The 21,603-nt window shown below is 36.8% G+C and overlaps 1 protein-coding gene across 2 annotated transcripts in view; it reads left to right on the forward strand.

Annotated features, from left to right (window-relative positions):
- The window catches only part of grid1a (glutamate receptor, ionotropic, delta 1a), a 234,249-nt gene that overhangs the window by 138,221 nt on the left and 74,425 nt on the right, over window positions 1-21,603 (forward strand). For both annotated transcript variants that reach the window (XM_072390774.1, XM_072390775.1), the window contains exons 3-4: window positions 1,103-1,387; window positions 15,723-15,928. In XM_072390774.1, the coding sequence (XP_072246875.1) occupies window positions 1,103-1,387; window positions 15,723-15,928 (491 nt within the window). The remainder of the gene's footprint in view (window positions 1-1,102; window positions 1,388-15,722; window positions 15,929-21,603) is intronic.

Here is a 21,603-nt window from a genome sequence, read left to right on the forward strand (position 1 = left end):
AATAAATATATAAGATGAAATAATGATGTTGGTTCAGAGTGAATCTTGAGTGTTTTTAAATAAATACATGAGAGAGGGAGAAAAAGAGCAAAAAAAAAGTAGAAAACTGTGACAACTGTTGACCAGAGTCCTCTATTAAGGTCATTGTTCAATTGTAAAGTGATATGAAGAGCAAATAACTAGAAAGCCAGATCACCGCAGCCTCATGTCCAGCAGCAGTCATTAAATATTCAACTTCATTTTCAGAACAGCCTTTCATGTGAATTTCAGATTTATGTTGAAGATGACATTTTCATTTTTGAAGGACATTTGGCATTTTACATCCTATCAAATTTGGTGACATTACTGAAGAAGATTTAAGAGATTTTGCTCTAACAAAATAAGAATGTAGGAATCTTAATAACCTACCACATACATTACAAACATGTCTTCTTATTTGGTCCCCGCATGTTTACAGATTTCCACCCTACATGAAAGCAGGGGAAACTGAAGGTCATGATGGATAGTATTTAGTTGAGGCTCTTGTTTGGGCATCTGTTGGTTGTCTAATGGAGCGTATCTTCCTATAACATTATGGATTTTTCTTTAACAATTTGTTTTCTCTCACTTGGTCTGTTTTGTTCTTTTTGCTTAGATTTGCAGAATCTTGGTGCTCTCTCATTCATCTACTTTCTTCAAGTGGCTGTTACCTTTAGAAAGAAAATTTGCTTTAATCAGCTGTCTCTGCTCTGTCTGTGGACAAGGATTGGAGGATCCCCCCTCAGAACCTTTCATGTACTTATTATAATATGATTTCAGATTCAACACACTATACTCTGTGATCTGCTTCCCACATGCTGAGGCTCAGATGTAATTCTAAGTAGAACACAAAAAACAAAGCTTTATTTATTTATTATTTTTATTATTTCTCCAGTGCAGTATTTTTAAAACCTGATTTTTGGATGAATTGGAAAACATACATCATGTAATCATGTGTTACATTGTTCCTTCTCTACCAAGGCACTGTTCTTTTTTGCTGTCTTGCTTTGCTACTGCCTTAACATCTTTATCATCTCCTCTAATCTCCTCTCTTAATTCTTACTTCTTTTTTTCTTCTGTCCAGCATGTGAGTTGATGAACCAGGGAATCCTCGCTCTGGTTACATCCACGGGCTGTGCAGCTGCAAGTGCCCTGCAGTCTCTGACAGACGCAATGCACATCCCCCACCTCTTCATCCAAAGAAATGGAGACGGAGCACCTCGCACTGGCTGCCAGCTCAACCCCAGCCCAGATGGAGAGAGCTATACGTTGGCTGCCCGTCCACCTGTACGAATCAATGACGTCTTGCTTACCCTCGTCTCAGAACTGCACTGGCAGAAGTTCATTATCTTTTACGAGAGCGACTACGGTGAGTTGGGAGAAATGAGTGCTTGATCACCAAATGTAACTCATAAACATGACACCTGTGTATAAGATGATCTCAGTTATTTCAATTACATGTAATTGCTCCAAAACCATCTCCAGTGTTGAGAGAAATCAGGCCTGAAGGGAAGACGCACGCGCACACTATAGATAATTCTAAAATAAATCAAAGGTTCAGTGGAAATTGTGAGGGAAACAAGATCCCATTGATACTTTTACCATTACTATCATCTTCATGAGGGGACAAGTCTGAGCTTAATTGGCTCATTATGGCACCCTCCCTCAGTTAGGGTGTGTTTGAACATAGCTTGATCTGTTCAGAGGTTTTCCACTTCTGTGTCTTTATTTGTACCATTGACTCCCTGGAGACTAGATCTTTCTTAACCTCCATTTGGTTAGAGGCACTATGGTTCAACCAAAACAAAGAGTAAAAATCCCTGTATTCCGTTCCTAAGATGAGTCTGTCTCTGCTGGCTAATCTTCTTGCTACTTGAAAGAGTGTAATATAGAAGAGTATAAATCAGTTTAAAATGTTCAACACTGAAAACATCTAAGCTACATTTGATATTGTGTATAGTAAAGATAAAAGACTTCAGGGGAATACAGCCATCCACATATTTTTTAAACCAGGGTTTGGACACTTTTGACAGTATGCCATGTGAATGTATATGACATAAAGTTTTGTGGTGACATACATCTGTCTTTGGAAATATTTGACATTGGCGTTCTTTGTTGATACTGCGCCCTCAGCATTGGGTTGGATCAATACAAATCCCACCAAGGAAGAGAACCTGTCTGAAGGCTGCTGTGACGAGCTGTCTTGCTGTCTGCCTTTCTTGCCATCTACTTTTCTTCGCTATCTGGCAGGCTGTCTTTCTAACTAGTTGGCTTTCTTTATGTCTGACAGAGGAGCTACGTCACCATGTGTCCTGCCATCTGTTTTGCTAAAGGTTTTCCTGTCTTTTTCTCAAATCTGTGACTAGCTGTTTTGCTACCCATCTTTTTTTTTTTTCTCATTCTGATGAGCTGTCTACCAGACAAACTTTGTGTGTGTGCCTCTTCTTATATTGGTCTGTTGAACTAATTAACAGTCTCTCCCAGTAGTTTTTTGTTCGTTTGTCTATTTTGCCATTTAATGATCAATGGTATAGTTTAGGAGATTTTCAGCTATTTGTACCTTCTTGCAATACATAATAAACTACAATTTGAATTCTAAGATTAAACACAAAAGATCATGCAAATGTCTTAAAACTAAAGGTAAAAGCTTGGCTGTATGGTACCATCAGCCACAACAATCAGTCAATTTCTTTCATTCTGACTAACTATCTACCAAATCAACTTTGTGTGTACATCTCTGACTTTATTGGTCTCTTGGACCCTTGGGCAGTCTTGTCTGTTGGACAAGGCTTAGCTTTTTTGATTTATTATTATCCTTACTTATTTAAAATCAAATGTTTGTGCGCAGATACAAGTGCAATATCACCATTGGCATCTTGGTAATATCTAAATAACCCTTAATGGACTCACATTTGTTGGAGTGTTATTTAAGTTGTTACATTTTAAAATGATTGTTTTGTCTGGATTCATTCTCTATAATTTAAAGTGTTTTTCATTTTTCATTTGAAATAATTTAACAGTTAATGTAATGGTCTGCTTTACATTTACTTGACTTCCGGATTAAAACACAGCGGTTCCAGCGATGCAAAGAAATACAGGTCCAGACACCTCACCGATGGTGCAGTGAATAAGAATCTTAATCTTGATATCTGAAGTGCCTTCAGAGCACCGTCAAATAAAGTATGTAGGCCTAGTTTATCAAACACTGTTCTAACAAAAGTATTTATTTTAGATCTGATAGCAACATTGACATCTGTCCTTGTATTGCACTGTTAAACTCTGCATACATTTTATTAAGGGATGCAGCTAATTAGGATCCTCATCACAGAGCAGCCAAAATAGCCTGTGGTGTCTGTCTTGAAGCAGTGCTGCAGATAGAAATAAATCTATGTTAACTTGATTCCTTCTCACAGCTAACATTTGTGTGCAGGGTGTAACAGCTGCAGCATTTCATTCACTTCTACTCTCGCATGTCTGTGTCTTTATGAAGAACTGAAGAACTTTTAAACCTTCTTTTTATTTAACAATGATGACAGATGGTATCAAATCTACAATTTTATGTAACATAAGCAGCCATGCAAGAAATTGTAAATAAACCTAGCAAGACCTACCATTGCTATTGGCAGATATCCATCTTGTTAACTGTAATTGACCTAATAGCAAACAAAATTACTTGGATGGTATTAGTGGATGGTATTCATCTGGTGTGTCCTGAAAAGTCATTGAATTATTTCTGTTAGCAGACTAAAAGTATTTTATTTGTATACATTTATTTACACTAATTAAAAACTAATGTAAAATAGGGCTGAAATACTTTAAAACTGTTGTTTCTTTTTTCATCCAGCTGTTTTCTATACCAGTTTCATCCAATGTAGGGTCAAAGAATGGCTGGAGCCTATCTCGGCTGCCATTGGGTGAGAGGCAGGTTACACCCTGGACAGCTCGCCAGTCCACCAGAGCCTCAGTTACTTGTTATGATTGATTTATTGATTTACAACAAAAAAGTGCAACTTAAATGGAAAGAAAAAAAAGTTGTTTACACATTAACCATACCACAAGTAGTAAAGGTAGTATAACACAAGTAGAGGACCTCAATTTCTTTGTCGACCACATGTTTGGCCTGTCAGGACCTTCCAAGTAACATAACATGACAGAGCCTTAACCTTTTCACATGATGAAAGCGTCACCTGTCTTCTGTGACAAGCAAAAGCTAAAACACTATCCTCAGACAAGCATATCCTGTTATTATGCTCGATAGACATGTTTAACATCTACTGACCTGATGGTCAAAGTTTGTTCTTTTTCTTTATGATTGCAGATCTAAATCAAAGGCAGCAGCATAAAATTCATGGGCAACATAAAATTTTAAAGGCATTTACTCTATTTAACTGCTTGACCCATAAGTACACTGATAATGGAGTAGAAAGTGGTTAGCCATTTGTGGATTTCAGATTTGATATGGGCTTAATGTTAGCATATGGATATTGATTTAAAGGAGCTAAAAGGATCTATCTATTGGGTAGTAATGTTTTCCTTGAATTACTGTTCAGGTAATCATTGTTCCTTCTGAACCTCTATATGCACATGTAGATTCCACCATTGCAGTTCTTTAAATTTGTTTTGTAAGATAACTAGATAACATTTCTCCTCTCCTTTGCTTCACGTTTAGCATGGAGATTGCACATTGTCCAGCACAGTGACATTCCCCTAATCTGGAAAGTTTCTGTCATGATGTTAACACATTAAAACATGAGCTTCTTGTCCACTGTAATATACCAGATTCTATACAAAACTGGTAGTATGAGTCACTAACCAGAGCGGAAAACCTTTTACTATATTACCTAGTAGTTATTATGTTGTGGATTCAGTTTATGTAAAGTTTTGAGGACCACAAGGTAAACTTAAATTGACATTTAAGAATACTCTCTTTTAACAAATGTTAATGACCTATTTCTAATTTGATTAGACAAAACGGGTAACAAACTGTTTGCAGGTGCAAAAATAGAGAGCCACTAACTAGTGACTCTTACTATGGCACAAATCACAGCCAAAGAGTAGTAGTTCATTCACAAAATGTCTCTCTTAATAAGTGGTTGCGCCAATGGATTATTTGATCATCTTCTACCTAAAATCAGAAAAGACATTAATTACTTGTGTCAGGTACTGTATTATTATACAATTAATTAATTTGAGGTATTACATTGACATGCCAGCAATATGTATCGAAATGTTTTTTAACCATGCATTGCTTTTATGGTACAGGTTAAACGGTGTAATACTGTCATATCTGCAAGGGGATGTCTTTTTTTTCCCCTCAACTTTAATCAGATTTGCTTATTGACTGTGATTGTGATAAGGAACTGTGCTTATATACTATAGGAGTATCAGAGCATTTGGTCTGTGTATCTCCACCTAATGGAATATATGATATAGGAAATATTTTCACCAAGATTGGAAATGATCTTGGTACAGTTTTGCAGTTTTTTGTTTTGTGTGCATTTTTTTTTTATTTACTCTTATGTTCAAGTCAGTCCAAACTGAACAGATTCTGAAAATGGTGGTTTATATTTTAGAAAATTGGAAGAGGCACCGACTTGCATGTAACTCCAGGTATTACTTTTTAAGGGCTAAAGTGCCAAAATATATATCTATAAAAACACCTGCCTAAAAAAATATTATCACAATCCCTCATATGTATTCAATCCTTCACTTTTGAATGGTGCACAGAACCTCCAGCCTCACAATAGGAGTGCACTGGGTCAGATATTACAGCTTAAACAATCTCTGTATCTGACCTCAGGTGCAAAGAATAGCTTAGTCAGGAGAGGTAATTCATTCCAGTGTCCACTGTTACAAAAAAAGAGGAAAAGAAAAACCACATTCTATGTAGAAACCTATAAAGCTTCACCTTCTCTGGCTTCAAGTTTCAGCTCTCACTTTACATTGCAGGACATTGCTAGATTTTCTGCTGTGAGATAGCATGTTCCATCCCCCCCACCCCTCCAAAAGCAACAGAAATAACTTTAGTCTTACACTACTCTTGCTCCTTAAGAAGCAGGGTGACACTGGATTACAACTGCAAGACATCCGTTTGTAGTTTTCCTTTTGTCACTTCAGGCCAATAGGAGAGAATACATTATTTGATAATCCTATAAGAAGCCATTGATAACTAAAACATAAGTTTTTCTTCAGCCCCTGTCCTCTTTGTTCTGTCATCCTTTATAGTTTTAACACAACCTCGCTTCCTTCACACAATCACAGTTTTGCTGAAGGGTAGCCTAATACTTCAGTTTTTTTATTTGAAAAGTACACCTATATTTAAAATAATGTGGCTGTTAGTTGATTCTTTGACGTGAATTCTTTTTTTTAAATTAAAATAATAAAATCTAAAACAAATTAGAAAAAAATCACTTTTTTTTAATGAAAAATAATCATGTGATCTGTCTTTTTATTTTTCTTAAACCAACCATGCCTTTTAAAGAGAAAATTTAGCCGAAAGAGGTCACTCATGGGATACTTTGACTTAAATCTAAAGCAACTTGCCTACTGGTGGCTCAGTGAGCTGCTATAGATCCTTTAATATCATTGCTTTATTCAATTAAAATCCAGCTCGAAACCAATTGAACAACACGATTGACAAATTTTACCCAAATAACATGCTTAATAACACACTTGATTTAGCAGTATCCTGTTGGGTTACTGCTAAATCACCATAAATGAGTGCCTGACTTTATTTTTTTAAATTTAATTTTTTTACTTTATTTTTTTTAATTTAACAATTTCTAGCTTTCATAGAAGACATTTTTTTACACCCATTGGCTGGATTGCCATCATATAAAGTCAAAGTAATCTCTGTTATCTCTGAAATCCAGAATGTAAATTTGCACTGTTCAGAATGCAAGCAAATAAGATTTATTTCTCAAATCTGAGAAACTCAGTTCACTGTTTTTTTTTTTTTTGTTTGTTTGTTTTTTAAGTGATCAGATCCATACATCGCAAACCTTTCAGCTGGGGTTGCTTTGATATCAAATGCCTCAGCAGAAATGTTGCCGCTCTGGAATAAAATCTTTACAACGACAGGTTCCTCCCAGCTATTACTGCACAGCAGACGCATCACAAATTGCCAGCAGACAATTTACTTTGGCATCCGTCTACAGACTGTTGTTCTCCAATGTGCCCAACAGAGTGCTCTATTCCATGCGCTGGATCTAATGAAATTATTTATCAAACACGTCTGCATTGCAGCATATTCAGTAGAAATCTGCTCTAGCAAACATTTCAGTAGGTTTTTCACTATTAGACCTTTCTCAAATCCATCTGGGATTTTGGCTGGCAGTGTTAACATATCCTGAATGAAATACTGTAGTGACCCATCTCTAGTGGCCTGCCATGGAATTCAGTTGTTATTAGTGGTTCCCTTGGGAATAGACCAAATGAGATGGGTAAGCCTTTTGACTAATCAGTCCCAACATTAGAACCGCAGAGAGGTCAAATGAATAAAATTGATTATCTCATTACAAGGCAGCTCTCTACTGGGAAACCTTAGCATTCATTTTGATGTTATCTGAGGCGTACCACATAGCTAGACATTGTTGCACACCAAACACACACCCACCCCAACTTCCATGTATCCTGTAATTCCAGTTCCAGATGCTACAAAAGATCCCAGAGGGTCTTTGCAAAGACTCAGAGCTGTAACTGTGGGATAGCATAGCATGAGGGAGATGTTTTTAATGTTGTGGTTGATCAGTGTCGGTTGCTTTTAGTAAAATGTCTTATCTTCTTACTGGACCCTAGTGAAATATAGATTTTTATGTCTTTTATAGAATGAATGAAACAACTGGGAAACATACTCTGGAGTCTCAGGTGAAAGGCTAACATCAAACTACAATGGTTGACATGGTGATATTAATATTTAGTTCGCTTAAGTACAGCCTTACAGACTTGGTACCATGTTCTTAGACTCATGAGACTTCTTCTGTATGCTTTTGTAAACTCTGTTTATGGTGCATTTAATACACTACTTTCTGTAATGTATATCTCAAGCTATTGACTCTGTGAGGGTGAATAGACAGTGGGTAGGCTATCTGCAAACAAAAGCTTCTGGAAAATTGTCCTCTTTCAAACAACTTATAAAAGGTAACTGACGCACGATTATAGGAAATCTTAAATGAGGGTCAATTTTCTTGAACACCACCAAGGTTTTTTAGCAAGTCTATCTGAACTAACCTGCACTTAGTAATGACTGTAGAACAGTTGCATCTGTATCTGTCCTCCCTGTGATGACTGCCTCTCCCTTATAGGAGGAAAGAATTAGGCTGGTAATGGGTATGAGATTGATTAAACTGCTCTTTATCCCTAGTAGGAGCTGGTTCCTGTTAGGGAACATGGATTTATAACAGCAGGCAGTCTTAACATGAACAAACACACAATATATCCAGCAGAGTTCTATGGTTGTTCTGAAGTCTGTTTGGAATAATACAATTAAGAGTGTGAATAGCTATGAGGGTGTCTCTGTGTAATGAGACTCCTTCTTAGGTCTGCAAAAAACACTGTCAACTGACATGACAGGTAATTAAACAGAATGTGAACATATATATGATACTAAATTATTTTAACTAAAACTAACTTACTTTTACAGCATTTACCAGTACATGAGGATTATTTTAATCTTTTTTCTGGAAAAAATTGTGTCCCCGCAATATAATGGCTCTACACTACTTGCAGACAAAGGCCAAAATATTAGACAAGCAGTTGGTACACCAGCAGCAGGGTCAGCATATGTACCATGTCTACCGAAAACCGGTTTAAACACCATGACACTGTTTCAACCCATTAACAGTAAAGATCAATCAAACCTCTACTGAAAAAGGACAATCTTGACAAGATGCAAATTAACAACTACAGGCCCATCTCAAATCTCCCATTTTAAGTAAGATCATTGAAAAAGCGGTTTTTCAACAACTTAATTAGTTTTTAACACAAAATAACTGCTATGATACCATCCAGTCAGGTTTTAGACAGCACCACAGCACTGAGACTGCTCTGACCAAAGTGTTTTAATGACATATGTCTGAATAAAGATGGTGGAAAAATGTCCGTCTTAGTTTTACTGGATCTCAGTGCTGCTTTTGATACAGTTGACCACAATATATTACTCAAACGACGGGGGAACTGGGCGGGTCTTTCCGGAACTGTACTAAACAGGTTCAAAACGTACTTGGAGAACACTAAGTACTTTACATCTGAGCAGACAAGAATCACGTGGAGTTCCCCAAGGTTCCATCCTGGGACCTCTTCCGTTTTACATCTACATGCTCCTACTAGCACAGATTATAAAAAACAACAAAGTAAACTAACATAGCCATGCAGATGACGCGCAGATATATATTACAATGTCACCAGGAGACCGAGGGCCTGTACAGGCCCTTGGTAAATGCATTGAGGAGATTAATGACTGGATGTGCCACAACTTTCTCCAGCTAAACAAAAACAAAACTGAGGTAATTGTCTTTGGAGCCAAAGAGAAATGATTACAGGTCACCACAGAGCTTCAATCTATACACCTAAAAACTACCAACCAGGCCAGAAATCTGGGTGTAGCGATGAACTAGGACCTAAATTTGCAAAAACACATTAAGGCAATAACAAAGTCGGCCTACTATCACCTTAAGAATATATCAAGGTTAAAAGATCTGATGTCTAAGCAGGACCTGGAAAAACTAGTCCATGCATTCATCTTTAGTAGGTCTGATTATTGTAATAGCATCTTTACAGGTCTACCTAAAAAGTCAGTTAGACAACTGCAGCTCATTCAGAACTCAGCTGCTCGAGTCTTTACACTAGCTGCCTGTCCATCATAGGATAGACTTTAAAGTTCTGATGCTAGTCTATAAAGCTCTGAATGGTCAAAATACATCAGTGGCCTCCTGACCCAGTATGAACCTCCCAGACCCCTCAGGTCATCAGGATCTGTTTTTTAATATTTTTTTTATCTATTTTCTTTTTTATATCAGTTCCCAGAGTCAGAACCAGACACGGAGAAGCTGCATTCAGCTTCTATGGTCCACATGTCTGGAACAAACTCCCAGAAAGCCTCAGATCAGCTAAAACACTGTGTATTTAAGTCCAGGTCGAAGACTCATCTATTTTCAGCTGCATTTGAGTAAAGCTCCAAATAAGCTTGAGTTTCAAAATGTAATCATATTTTAACTACTGAGTTTATCTTTTATATGTATCATTTTATTAAATTTGTATTAAATCTTATCTTTATTGTTCTGATTGTATCTATTGTTCTTATTTATTTCTTTTTAAAGTTTTAATATCTCTGTAAAGCACTTTGAATCAACTTGTTGAATTGTGCTATACAAATAAATCTGCCTTGCCTTGCCTTACACCAGTTTTTGAGATTATATTTGATCTATTATCTCTATTTCCTTTTCTAAAGACACAGCATTGTATCATCTGAAAAGCATGTCAGCCAAATTTAAGTAGGTCAGTTGATAATATTTTCATGTGAAATTACAATGCATGGCATTGTCGGCCAAGAAAAACAAAACAAAAAAGTTACCAGTGTATTTCTTAAACAATTCACAGGGCCCTGACTGAGATAATTCAGTCCATCTCGGCTTCTACTGATTGAAACATATAAAGTGTAACAGTAAAGGGCTGCTTTCTAGGAATGGAGGTACAATGGGGGAAAAAAGACATCATGCAGCAGCACAGGATAGACCACCTTTGAAATTGAAACTCACATTTGCATTAGATAAAATCTTATTACAAGATGTTTATAAAAGGGCTTCAGCTGACAGTTACTGCCATGAGGCTTTTTCACATATGACTTTAGGACTTTAGGACTGATGCAGGGCTGAGCCGCATCTGTCTGGCATGTTTGAACTTCCAAAGAAGAACAGCAGCAAGTTAACCAGGACTTTTTTTATTTTAAGTTTTATTTATTCAAAGGGTGTTTGGGGCCTCGGTGGCCTTTATTTGACAGTAGGTTTACAGGAAAAGGGGCTGAGAGAGATGGTGGCAGAAGACATGCAGCAAATGCCCCCAGACTGGGACTCGAATCAATTAACTAATCATTGTCATGATTATTTAAGTTAATGCAATGTCCTAAAACTGTGAAAAAATGTCTGTTAAATTTCTCAAAGCTTCAGAGATCAAGACTCTAAACGTATATATGAGTAAATATAACTTTGTGCTACAAGTGAGCAATGTTTTATTCCTCCCAGAGCTTCTCATCAGTAGTCTGTTTCTGTCTTACCAGCTCCTCCTGAGCCCCATGTGTGCTCGAATCAGACTGAATGTAGTTGCCTTGTATTGATCTGCATAACCAGTTTCTTTTTAAACTAATCTCTGCACTGAATCTTTTAAGAAACTAGTTCTGATGTAGACTTCAATGTACAGTGAAGGTGTAATAAGTGTCAGATGAAGTAGCCTTCCTTTACAACAGCAGAATTCATAAGTAGGAGGCAAACAATGCTCAAATCTGACTGGCTCAGAGAACTGGGGCAAAGAGTTCCAATAACTTTGTGACAGTAAATGGCTTGCCTGGACTTGACTTTCATACCACTATGGCCTCTGGTGTGATTATTATTCACACATTGTTCATGGTGACTGCTATTGTGCAAGAAGATAATATATTTTTCTTGCAGATGAGAAACATATATCATGTTCTTGCAAAAAATTCTTTAAAAGTTATAACAGGAATTATTTAAAAGTTATAAATGTTAACAAAGGTTTTGTGGTAGCCTGTGTTTCGGTTTGGGGTACATTGTGGTCTCAATTGCTAAAAAGTGGGGTCCTGCAAAATTACTTAGCCTTGGCTCTTTATTTATTTTTTTTAATCCATTTATTTTTATTTTTTTTCTTGTGACGTCTCTGAAGCACGACAACAAATTTATGTTTATATCTGTTCATGTACAAGCTGCCCGAGGAGTTTTGTTTTTACAACTGTGGCATTACATCCAAAAGCTTTAGGGAGCCAAAGAGCGAAGCTTTGCCAAATTATCCACTGATGCTTTGATATGTTTGCAAATGTGTTTAGAAAATATTAAGATTTTTCAATAAAATGCCAAAACTATTTGTTGCCAATTATTTATTTATTATTTATAGGTTGCCAATAAAACTGACCAGCACTGAGTGATCATATTCAGGACGTACTGTAAGAATGATTTTTGAAACTCAATGTAATTTCATTATCATTTTTAGACAGGGCTCATTATTTGTGGGGTTTTTTTTTCTGTTTTTTTTTTTTTGTTTACTTAAATGCAGAATCAACACTATGATTAGAATATCACCAATTGACCAATACAAATGTATTTGAAGGGAGTCAACTGCAGCACAAATCTACAGTAAACCAGATGTTAGTTTGTTAGTTTACGATGCATTATCAACAGTATAGATAACCATTTCTCAGCTTTGCTTGTTTATAATCAGATTCTTGTTTTGTCTTAATTGTTCTGATCCTCAAAAAAACTCTTATTTTGGTTATACATAGGGCAGTCATGGCTCAGCTGCTAGCGTGGGTTGTCTTCAACCAGAATTTTGAGGTCTGATCTCTAGCATATCCACTCGTCGACATGTCCTGAACTCCACTTTTCCCATAATATGTTCATCATTTTGTGATTATAGAGAAGAAGTTGCTGCTTACTGTATATAGAGTACACATTTATGATGAGATGCTCTTTATGCGTCTGTGTGAATGAGGGGAAAAAAGTAAAGTGCTTTGTAGAATGTAGAAAAGGGCCCGGAACATTTACCATCTACATGGTCATAACTATCAGGCTAAAATTGGTCTAATTTGATCTTTTTATTTTTCTTTTTTTTTAAGAAATTGGAAAAAGCAGAAAAGAATAGGCCTAAACTTTGTACTTACCTGCTGTTTTAATAAAGGAGTGTATCAAAGATATTACAAATGTAAGTCTTCTTGGCAGATGCTTCAAGCAGAGATCATGATTAACAGATTCACTGCTGTGCAGATGTGATGTATGGATCTCATAACCATGCTTCAAGATATATTATGTGCTCTTTTTATTAAAAAGATCAATATTGTATTTAACTTAAAATACTGTGTTGACATCGAGTATAAATCTATAAGAAGTAGATAAGAGGCTTAAAACTGAAGCAGTAATTTCTTTCATCTTTCTTTTTTGCTCTAAGTACTCATAGACTAAGCACTAAAAGCTTAGTGTCTGCTAGGTTTCAAATTTGTAATTATGAGAAAAAAATCATATAATTACCTGATGTTATTTTTATTGCAAGAATAACCAGGACTACTTTAACAGACTCATAACTTTTGACTAAACACAGAGTAATGGAAACCATTTCTCAGCCTTCTCTGCATGGATTGCAAAGCAGCTTGACAGCTCAGTAAAAACTGAGCCCTTTGATCATGATATGCTCATTTCTGCTTTGCACCAATCCAAGAGGGAGGCTGCTTTAGTTCACCGTGAATGTGGTACAGAAAAGGGATGTTAGAGCATTCTCAGTGTATTTCTGTCTAAATTTAACTTTTCTCTCCAACTCTAAAATTGGTGCATACTGCTGGGCAAAACATAGACAGGAGACAAACAGATATTAAGAGTAGTGAGTGAGTTGGCAGTTGTCAGTGAGAGTGAAGGCTGAGGAAAACACGGCTAAGTTTTAATATCTGGAACTTTCAGGGGAAGTGTTCATAAATGACGCTTGGGTAAACATGGCCAGAAATCAGACCTTTAATTCCACGTTAATCCTCTTTTCTGCAGTCCAGTCGATGGCTCACACGGCTGCCCTGTGGAAAACCCTTCTGTGTTTGGAACACTGACTTTGAAGTTCGATGTTTCTGTCAGTCCTGAAGCAGTTATTGAATGGAAATGTTTGCTTAGCTCTTCATGGGATTAGAAACTCTTATTTGTTACAAAATGTTTTATTTTGGATGTAGAAGTTTTCACTCAACAAATGTATTTCCCTATAAAAAATTGTAAATCACATCTCCTGAATTTTGCAAGTGTTTATCAAGTCTGAATTTACTATTCTTCAAAAACAATTGTAAGCCTGCATGATTGATGGTTGTAATAAAATTACATTGGTTAAACCTTATACAGTTATATAGCATTAATTTATTTTCAGATACTCAGACTTCATAGTGTGAGTAGTAATCGAACATAATTTCCATATCTGTGTCAGGTAAAATGCTTCCACCACTAATTTGTTCCAGGGTTTTCCTGTAATGGCAGCAGTAGTGAAGCAGGGGCTGACCCCCAAACATATGAATGTTTTGAAGGTCAAAAGAGCTGATTGGCCACCCAAATCCATTCATTAAGCTATACTTTGGTCAACAGAAAAGTATACAGTTAAGAACCTTATAGCACATTTGGCGGTCTTAAAACTCAGTATAAGCAATGACAGAGTGGCAGTGACTGAACTGAGGTTAAGGTAGTGAGTCACTGATTAGCACTGAACATAGGCTTCCTAATGCTGGGAATGAATGTACTGGGTGGAAATCTCTTCAGTTATTGTACCAATGCAATACTTTTCAGCATTAGCCTGTGGTCAGTATTACTATATGTTCTTTGAGGTGAATGTTGCATATAAAAAATGATAAGGTTCCAGTTGTGTGTCAGGAGAGAATAAATCAGTTAATTGGGCATTTGTGTTTGCACTTTGCAATTTTTCTTTTTGGTCCCCTTTATTCAACATAACACCAGCTGTGTGTTTCCATTTTAAGTTGGAGACAGAAGATGTGTGTAAACAAGGGAGATGGTTTTCTAAGCATGTTGCTGTTGGAGTTTGAGGAGAATTTAAAAAAATAGAAAAATTAATCCTTTAATTTCACATTTTGCCCTTTGAACATTTTAATAATGAGGAGAATACAGCTGCAGTTTTGTGTATTTATGTTACCCAGGAGATGAATGGCAATAGACTAGTGAAGATCAAACATTGCAGGTAATGCCTACGATTTGTTTCAAATTATACTTTTGTCATATTATCGTTTTAGTTTGCCGTAGCCATTAACCAATGAACCAGAGTGAAGTACAAATATGTCTCTTATCTTTTCAGACCAGATAAGCTTTCTTCTTTCTTACTGACCTAATTTGTTTCTAGTTTTGGCCAAACTCTCAAACAAAAGGGGACAAAAAAGTGCTGCAAATGAGCCAGTTTGAGATTGCATCCCTGTGTCTCGTCTATTCTAAACCACCAGAGCACTCGATGACTCATCAAATCGTTAGAGATGCAACAGGAAGAACACATACACCCACACTTTCAGTGGATACAAAAGAGGTCTGGCCCAAGTGATTTTTCTATGCTCTCGTTAACAATGCTGCATGACTTGGCACATGCTGGGTTGCTGCACCCCTGTGACCACCGGGACTGCTCTGCTTATTGTGAGCCCTCTGTTGCATATCACCTCTGATTTGTGTGTGCAGTGCATCCTTTTAAGTGGTAACATCTATAGTGAACATAGACACATGCACACACACACTTGCCTATTTTGGCAATGCTTTAGATCAGGAGCAAAGACAAAAATTTGCCTTGAAGCTTTTCAAATGAAGCCTGAGAATATAGTGTGCATGTATAGGTATTGAAAGCACAGGCCTTTTACCAACAATTGAAATTTAATGCTCCAGGGCCAAAGCGGTGCTTGCCTGAAGAGTTCTCTTGTGTTTGTGTTTCCCTGTCTCTGTCGTATCCTGATGAAATGTCTTCTCCTTCATCAGACATCCGGGGTTTGCAATCCTTTATGGACCAGGCATCTCGACTCGGTCTGGATGTTTCCTTGCAGAGGGTGGACCGCAACATCAGTCGAGTATTTACTGACCTCTTTAACACCATGCGCACCGAGGAGCTTAACCGGTACCGGGACACCTTACGACGGGCTGTATTGCTCATGAGCCCTCGAGGTGCACAAGTTTTCATTCACCAGGTAAGTTACATTGATAAACCTTTGGAGTATTATGGGTTCAGAAATACAAGCAGAGTCAGAATATGATGATTCATGAACAGAAATGCATTTTCTGGCACCAAATGTCTGACCGTTTATTCCATTGTCTCAACTGTAGCAAATAAGAAAGATAACAATGATTGAATAAAGTAGATAATTGCCTACTTTTTGTTGGGCGTTTTCTACTAATATTGAATCCAGTAATCTTGTCTGCACCTCCTTTGAACTCTTGACAAATCCCAAAGCAGATGGCAGAGGTGAGACTGAGATTAGTTTCACCTTTGGTTTAGTTGGCCTTGAAAAGAAACAGTAGTCTGTATGAAATATTACAAACAAAGCTTTGGCCACCAGAATGCAACGCTTCACTTTGAGAATTGTTATTTTGTCTTTCATCACACAGAGTAAACAAAGTCTAAGTGCATTGTTTAGCAATACTTTGAAAAAGATAAACAGTTGTGTACAAAGAAAAACAAACAAAAAAAACATCAGAACTTCTCTGTATTAGAACAACAAAGTTTCCATGTTTTGTTCTGGCTCAGGCAATATGGGGCGTTTTCTTTTTTGAGAACCTCTTGATCGTAGTACCCTGTTGAATAATCGCTGTATTGCTCTGGCATGATTGAGAAAAACACTGTTGTGGCATAGGCAGTGTTGGCGGTAGTGATGAATATGGCAGTGTGAAAGTGAGCTGAGTGCCTTGTTCTGCCCTGCAGACACATCACTCTACACTTCATCTTCCCCTCATTTTGCAAGGACAGTGACACGCTAAAGACTTTTCAACTCAAGTATAAAATTTGGATGTCAAATACTGCCATAGACATAGGGTTAATATATGGTTGTAGACTAAAGAAAATCTGTCAGTTACACAGCAGTTTAACCATTCAATGTCGCAATTAGTCTGTTTTCTTGTTCAGTGATGATAGACAAACTGATAACATGTATAGTAAAAGTCAATAATTGGACAGTGACATGATTTATGTTCTTCAGACCCTGTTTGAAGTAAAGTAATCGGTAGAGGTTAAACAGTAACTTGAAGGACGTACGTGAAATCAAACAAAATGCCTGGCAAAAACCTTTAAAAAATGTTGTGCACACATATGAACTTGAAATTCAGCTTTTTTAGACTTCAGAATGTTATGCTGTATTATTAAGCAAATATTTCTATCTCAACAATCATTTACTCTCAGCCAACGCCAAGTCATCTCTGATTATTACCATTACCATTATCTTCTGTGTCAAATAATTTATTCGCTGTGTTGTAAGAAAATATCTTAGAAAAGAAGCTTAAACTAACAGTAGGTCAGAAACATCACTTGCATTACAATTAGCTTCTTGTGAATGCTCTTCTATTAATCTAAATGTTAAGTACTCACCGACAAATAAATTAGTGCACAGGTTGTGAATACATCAAGGCTTTTAAGATTCATTAATAATATATTACTTTGATCTTTTCCTGGATGCAATGAATTCTGTTTTAGTACACAAACAGTCTGCCGCAGACATCTTGTCTTCACATCGGTTTCCATTTAATCCAAACAATTATATACCCAGTCATCCCTTATACAATTAACATGAGGCATCTCGGGGACTAAGAAATAAGCACAACTTCGTATTCAGCACAGGTTCCAAATGCCCCTGTGAATATCTCAATATTTTCGAAGTGGTGGAGATTTGTAAATTCATCAAAGCTTCATTAATACCTCAGTAACTATTACCGCAGTTCGTGCCCACTTTGCACCACACATACAGAAGAAGAAAATGTTGATATGCTGATATCTGAGTGGAGAATGATAGAGCTTTGAAGAGCTGTTGATCATGGACTGTTGATCAGACATAAGTTCATTCGCAAAGTAATGCATTTTGTTCAGAACTAAGTGGAATAAACGCTATTAGTCATTTTAATGATTTATGCAACACATTAAACACATTCTGGTTTAAAGAATTGTAGTTGAAACTATGCAGTTTGTCAGTTGGCATCACAGTAGTGATGATTAATCTCATATGCATGCTCTGCATTATGCTGCTCTCTGAATTTGTCATATTTGTGTTTCAGAATTAGTTCCACTCAATTGTTTTTCTTTCATTTCCTCTGCTCTGTTGTGCTGTACTCCACGCTTATTCATTTTCAATGGCCATTGTTAGATTACTGAACAGACCTAGAAAGACACAGAACACAACTATAAAAGATGAAAAAGAACAATTAAAAGACATAACTAATACTAGTACTTTTGTAGTTTTGTGTGTAACTTTCACATGTTAGGTCTGAGTCATTTTCACAATTAATTGATTCATTGAGGAAAAAAAAAAATCCTAAATCTCAAAGAAACACCATCATGTTTGTCCAAACCTCTCTGGACAACATACAATTTTTAAAGGAAGGTTTATTGAAGGGAAATGGTGTAGCAAATAGAACAAACTTAAAGCAATGATCAAGTTTTCATATGATTTTTACTTTCTGTAACTCTTAAGTCTTAATTTCTTGAGATAACAGGTAGCTAAAGCTGACAGGTGTGTTGTAACATGTGGATTTAAAACCACTTTTATTAGATATAATGAAATACAGTAAAGCACAAATATGATCCAGTTTTGTACTTTAATGCAGTTCTTAATTGCGCACAATTGGTTACATTCAATCTATGTGGTATGAATTTCAGCAGAGATCACGACTTATTTAAAAGTTCCAGTCTTCTGTCGTGTCATACTACTCTACCCCTCAAGCTTTCTAAGGATCCCTTTGATGCTTCAAACCCTGATTTAACCACCAGCCTCTATTTTAACAAAGAGATGCAAAGAATTGTAGAGATGCTCAAGGCAAATAAAGGAAAAACAAAACGACTACAAAATGACGATTCAATTATAGAGACTATATACTACTAAACTATTAGTTTTTCAACATTTTTTTCACGATTCATTTCAGTTTTCTGTCAATTAGAGTATTCCAACACATATATTACATATGCATTTGCAGAAATCATCTTAAGTTACATGTTCTTCTCTTTTCAAGTCAGCTGATGCTCTATTTACCAGAGTGTTATATTCCATCATAAGCTGACACCGCTCCTGATTACTTTCAGGTCCCAGACATTTCTCACACTGTGAACAAACTGCTCGTGTGATTGAGTGTCTGTGGTTTTTAAGTTGGAATTCTGAGCTTTTGTTTTGTCTTGTCTAGACAGTTGCCATCTCTACTCTTGTTCACTTTGGATGTGAGAGGATGTAGAGTTTTCTGTCAGCTTCATTGTTGCTTTGTTCCTGACACTCCTCTAATGTTAGTTGAGTATCTCTTGAATCGCACAAACCTTTTAGGGGGCCATAAAGTGGGGTTTTAAGCTTTTTAATGTCCCTCATTTGTGTCCTTGGATCACTGACTGAAAATGATGCATATTTAGGTTCTAAAGACTCAACATCTTTTATGAATTACTAAAGTCACACCAATTAATTGTGAAAGGAGCACTGGGTATATATCTAGAAGACACTCAAATTAAAACTTTGGCTCTTTGGGCTTTGGTTTTGGTAGATAATCATTGTATTTCATTCCTGTCAGATTTTGTAATGTATCATAGGTCAAATGTTTGCTCACTCTCTATAAAATCTTTTTGCTCTTTTTGTGGCGTGTTGGCCTTCTAAAGGTGTCTATATCAGGGAAAACAAAAAGGGTGGTGTCATCCTCTGTGCTGGCTCTGCAGGGCAGGTGATGGATGGAGCTCAGAGACTGGGTGAGGTCTGCGTCTTGTGGTGCAGCTATACCAAGCTCCTGACAAGCAGTCCTGCACGCTGCCAAGCGATGTGAGAGGGAGAAAGAGACACTGCGCAAGGTGGCAGGAGGGTTAAAAAGGCAAGACAGGAACAGAGACAGAGGGCTTAGATGAGAAGAGTGCAAAAGCAAAAAGATAAGGGGGGAAAAGGGACGAGAGGAGATTGATGTAGAGAGGAAAGGTCAATGATGAGAAAGAGATACGGAGCTTGAGGGGACTCCTCCAACATTATAAAGATTTGCTGTATGAAATGATAACAAATTAAATCTAACACAAGACGCAGTGGAGAAAGACAAAATAGGACAGTGTATAATATGTAATAAACAGAACCTAATGATGATGGGAGATGTTAAACAAAAGATGGCCACTATGAATAGATAATTAAATAATGAACTATTGGACAATTTTCTGAGCCAGGTAAATTAATGTGAGGCTGAAATGAAGAAAAAGCCCTTACTGGTATGGCCAGTTTTACAGGTAGTGCACTAATAACTTATGAAAACAGACATAGCCTATTAATTTCCATAATGACCAATACACTCTACAAAGAGATGTGCAAATTAGCAAAGGGCGTCAAAGTGGCAGATCTGATGTTAGATTCAAGTAACAAGCTGTGACTGTGTTAGTAAATCGCTGGATTATCAACTCTAATAGGATATTAGCTTCAAGGTGACCACACATTTTGTTGAATCTGAGCTGGCTTCTTGGCTCTGATTCAAAAACTAAAAAGTCTCACTTTCACATACACACACGAGTCTTAATCTTCATGACATTCATATTACACATAGTTTTTCCACAGTTATAGATCATTCAGTTATTAAAGTAAGACAAATTTACTTTTTTTGGCTACTCTTTGCAAACAGAGCACCATATCGCCTTTCCCCAGCAAATCACAAGTGAAAGAAAGTGAGAGTACTATTATTGTGTTACTAGGGGGCCGTAGTCTGGCATTTGAAGGTCAGTGGTTCAACTCCCAGCTTCCCTGGACCAGATGTCCAAGTGTCCTTGAGCAAGACGCTGAACCACAGATTTCCACTGAAGCAGCCATCCATATGTGAATGTGCATGATTGAGGAAAAAACCTGTGTGGCCAGTATAAGGCATGCTGTGTCAGTGTGTGTGAATGGATGAATGTGACTTGTAGTGTAAAAATGCTTTGAGTGGTCAACTAGACCAGATTATCACATTTGTATAACAAAATGTGATATAGAATATGTCTCCATGACTAACGAAAAAAATATTCTGAAAATTTCCAGATGTGAAACATACTGTTGCCATAGATGGCTCACAATCAACCTCTTTTTGTTCTAATTATATTTACATGAATCGCACTTAGTACAACTGTATGTTTCTTGTTTCAAATGTTATAGCAACAAGAAATTGTTGGACAGAATTATCTCCTTTGTTTTCATAAAGGTGGTCCGATATTTCCTATGTTAAAGGAGATGGTTAAGGAAGTATTGCATCTCCTTTCCTTAGCATTCAGAGAATTTCAAGTAGCCCTCATAGTCACTTTGCAAGTTTCCTAAATGAGTTAAATGCCTCAGTGGTATCTAAACAGAACAGACTATTCATACAGACCCCAGGTTTCAGTTACTGATTGACACTCACCTGTCTTGTGCTTTTCTTTATCTCCTCTGTAGATACTACCTGGTTTAGTTTGTTCTTCGTCAGTCCTGTTCCACTCTTTTTTAGCTGCCTTGGATTCTTGTTTTGTGAACTTTATAATTCTTTGTAATTCCTTCTTTGCAGCACTTTTGGTGTGTTCATTCAATAAATTATTAAAGTTTCTACATCTGCCTCCCTCCTATATGTGCTGGCGTTTGGGTTTCTTTTGAACTGCTCATGACAATATTGGCTTTTTCACCTTGAATGAAAACTATATGAAAAGTAAATGTGGCCT

The sequence above is a fragment of the Leuresthes tenuis genome, unplaced genomic scaffold (assembly GCF_036924035.1).
Source record: "Leuresthes tenuis unplaced genomic scaffold, fLeuTen1.0.hap1 SCAF_8, whole genome shotgun sequence".
Lineage (NCBI taxonomy): Eukaryota > Metazoa > Chordata > Actinopteri > Atheriniformes > Atherinopsidae > Leuresthes > Leuresthes tenuis.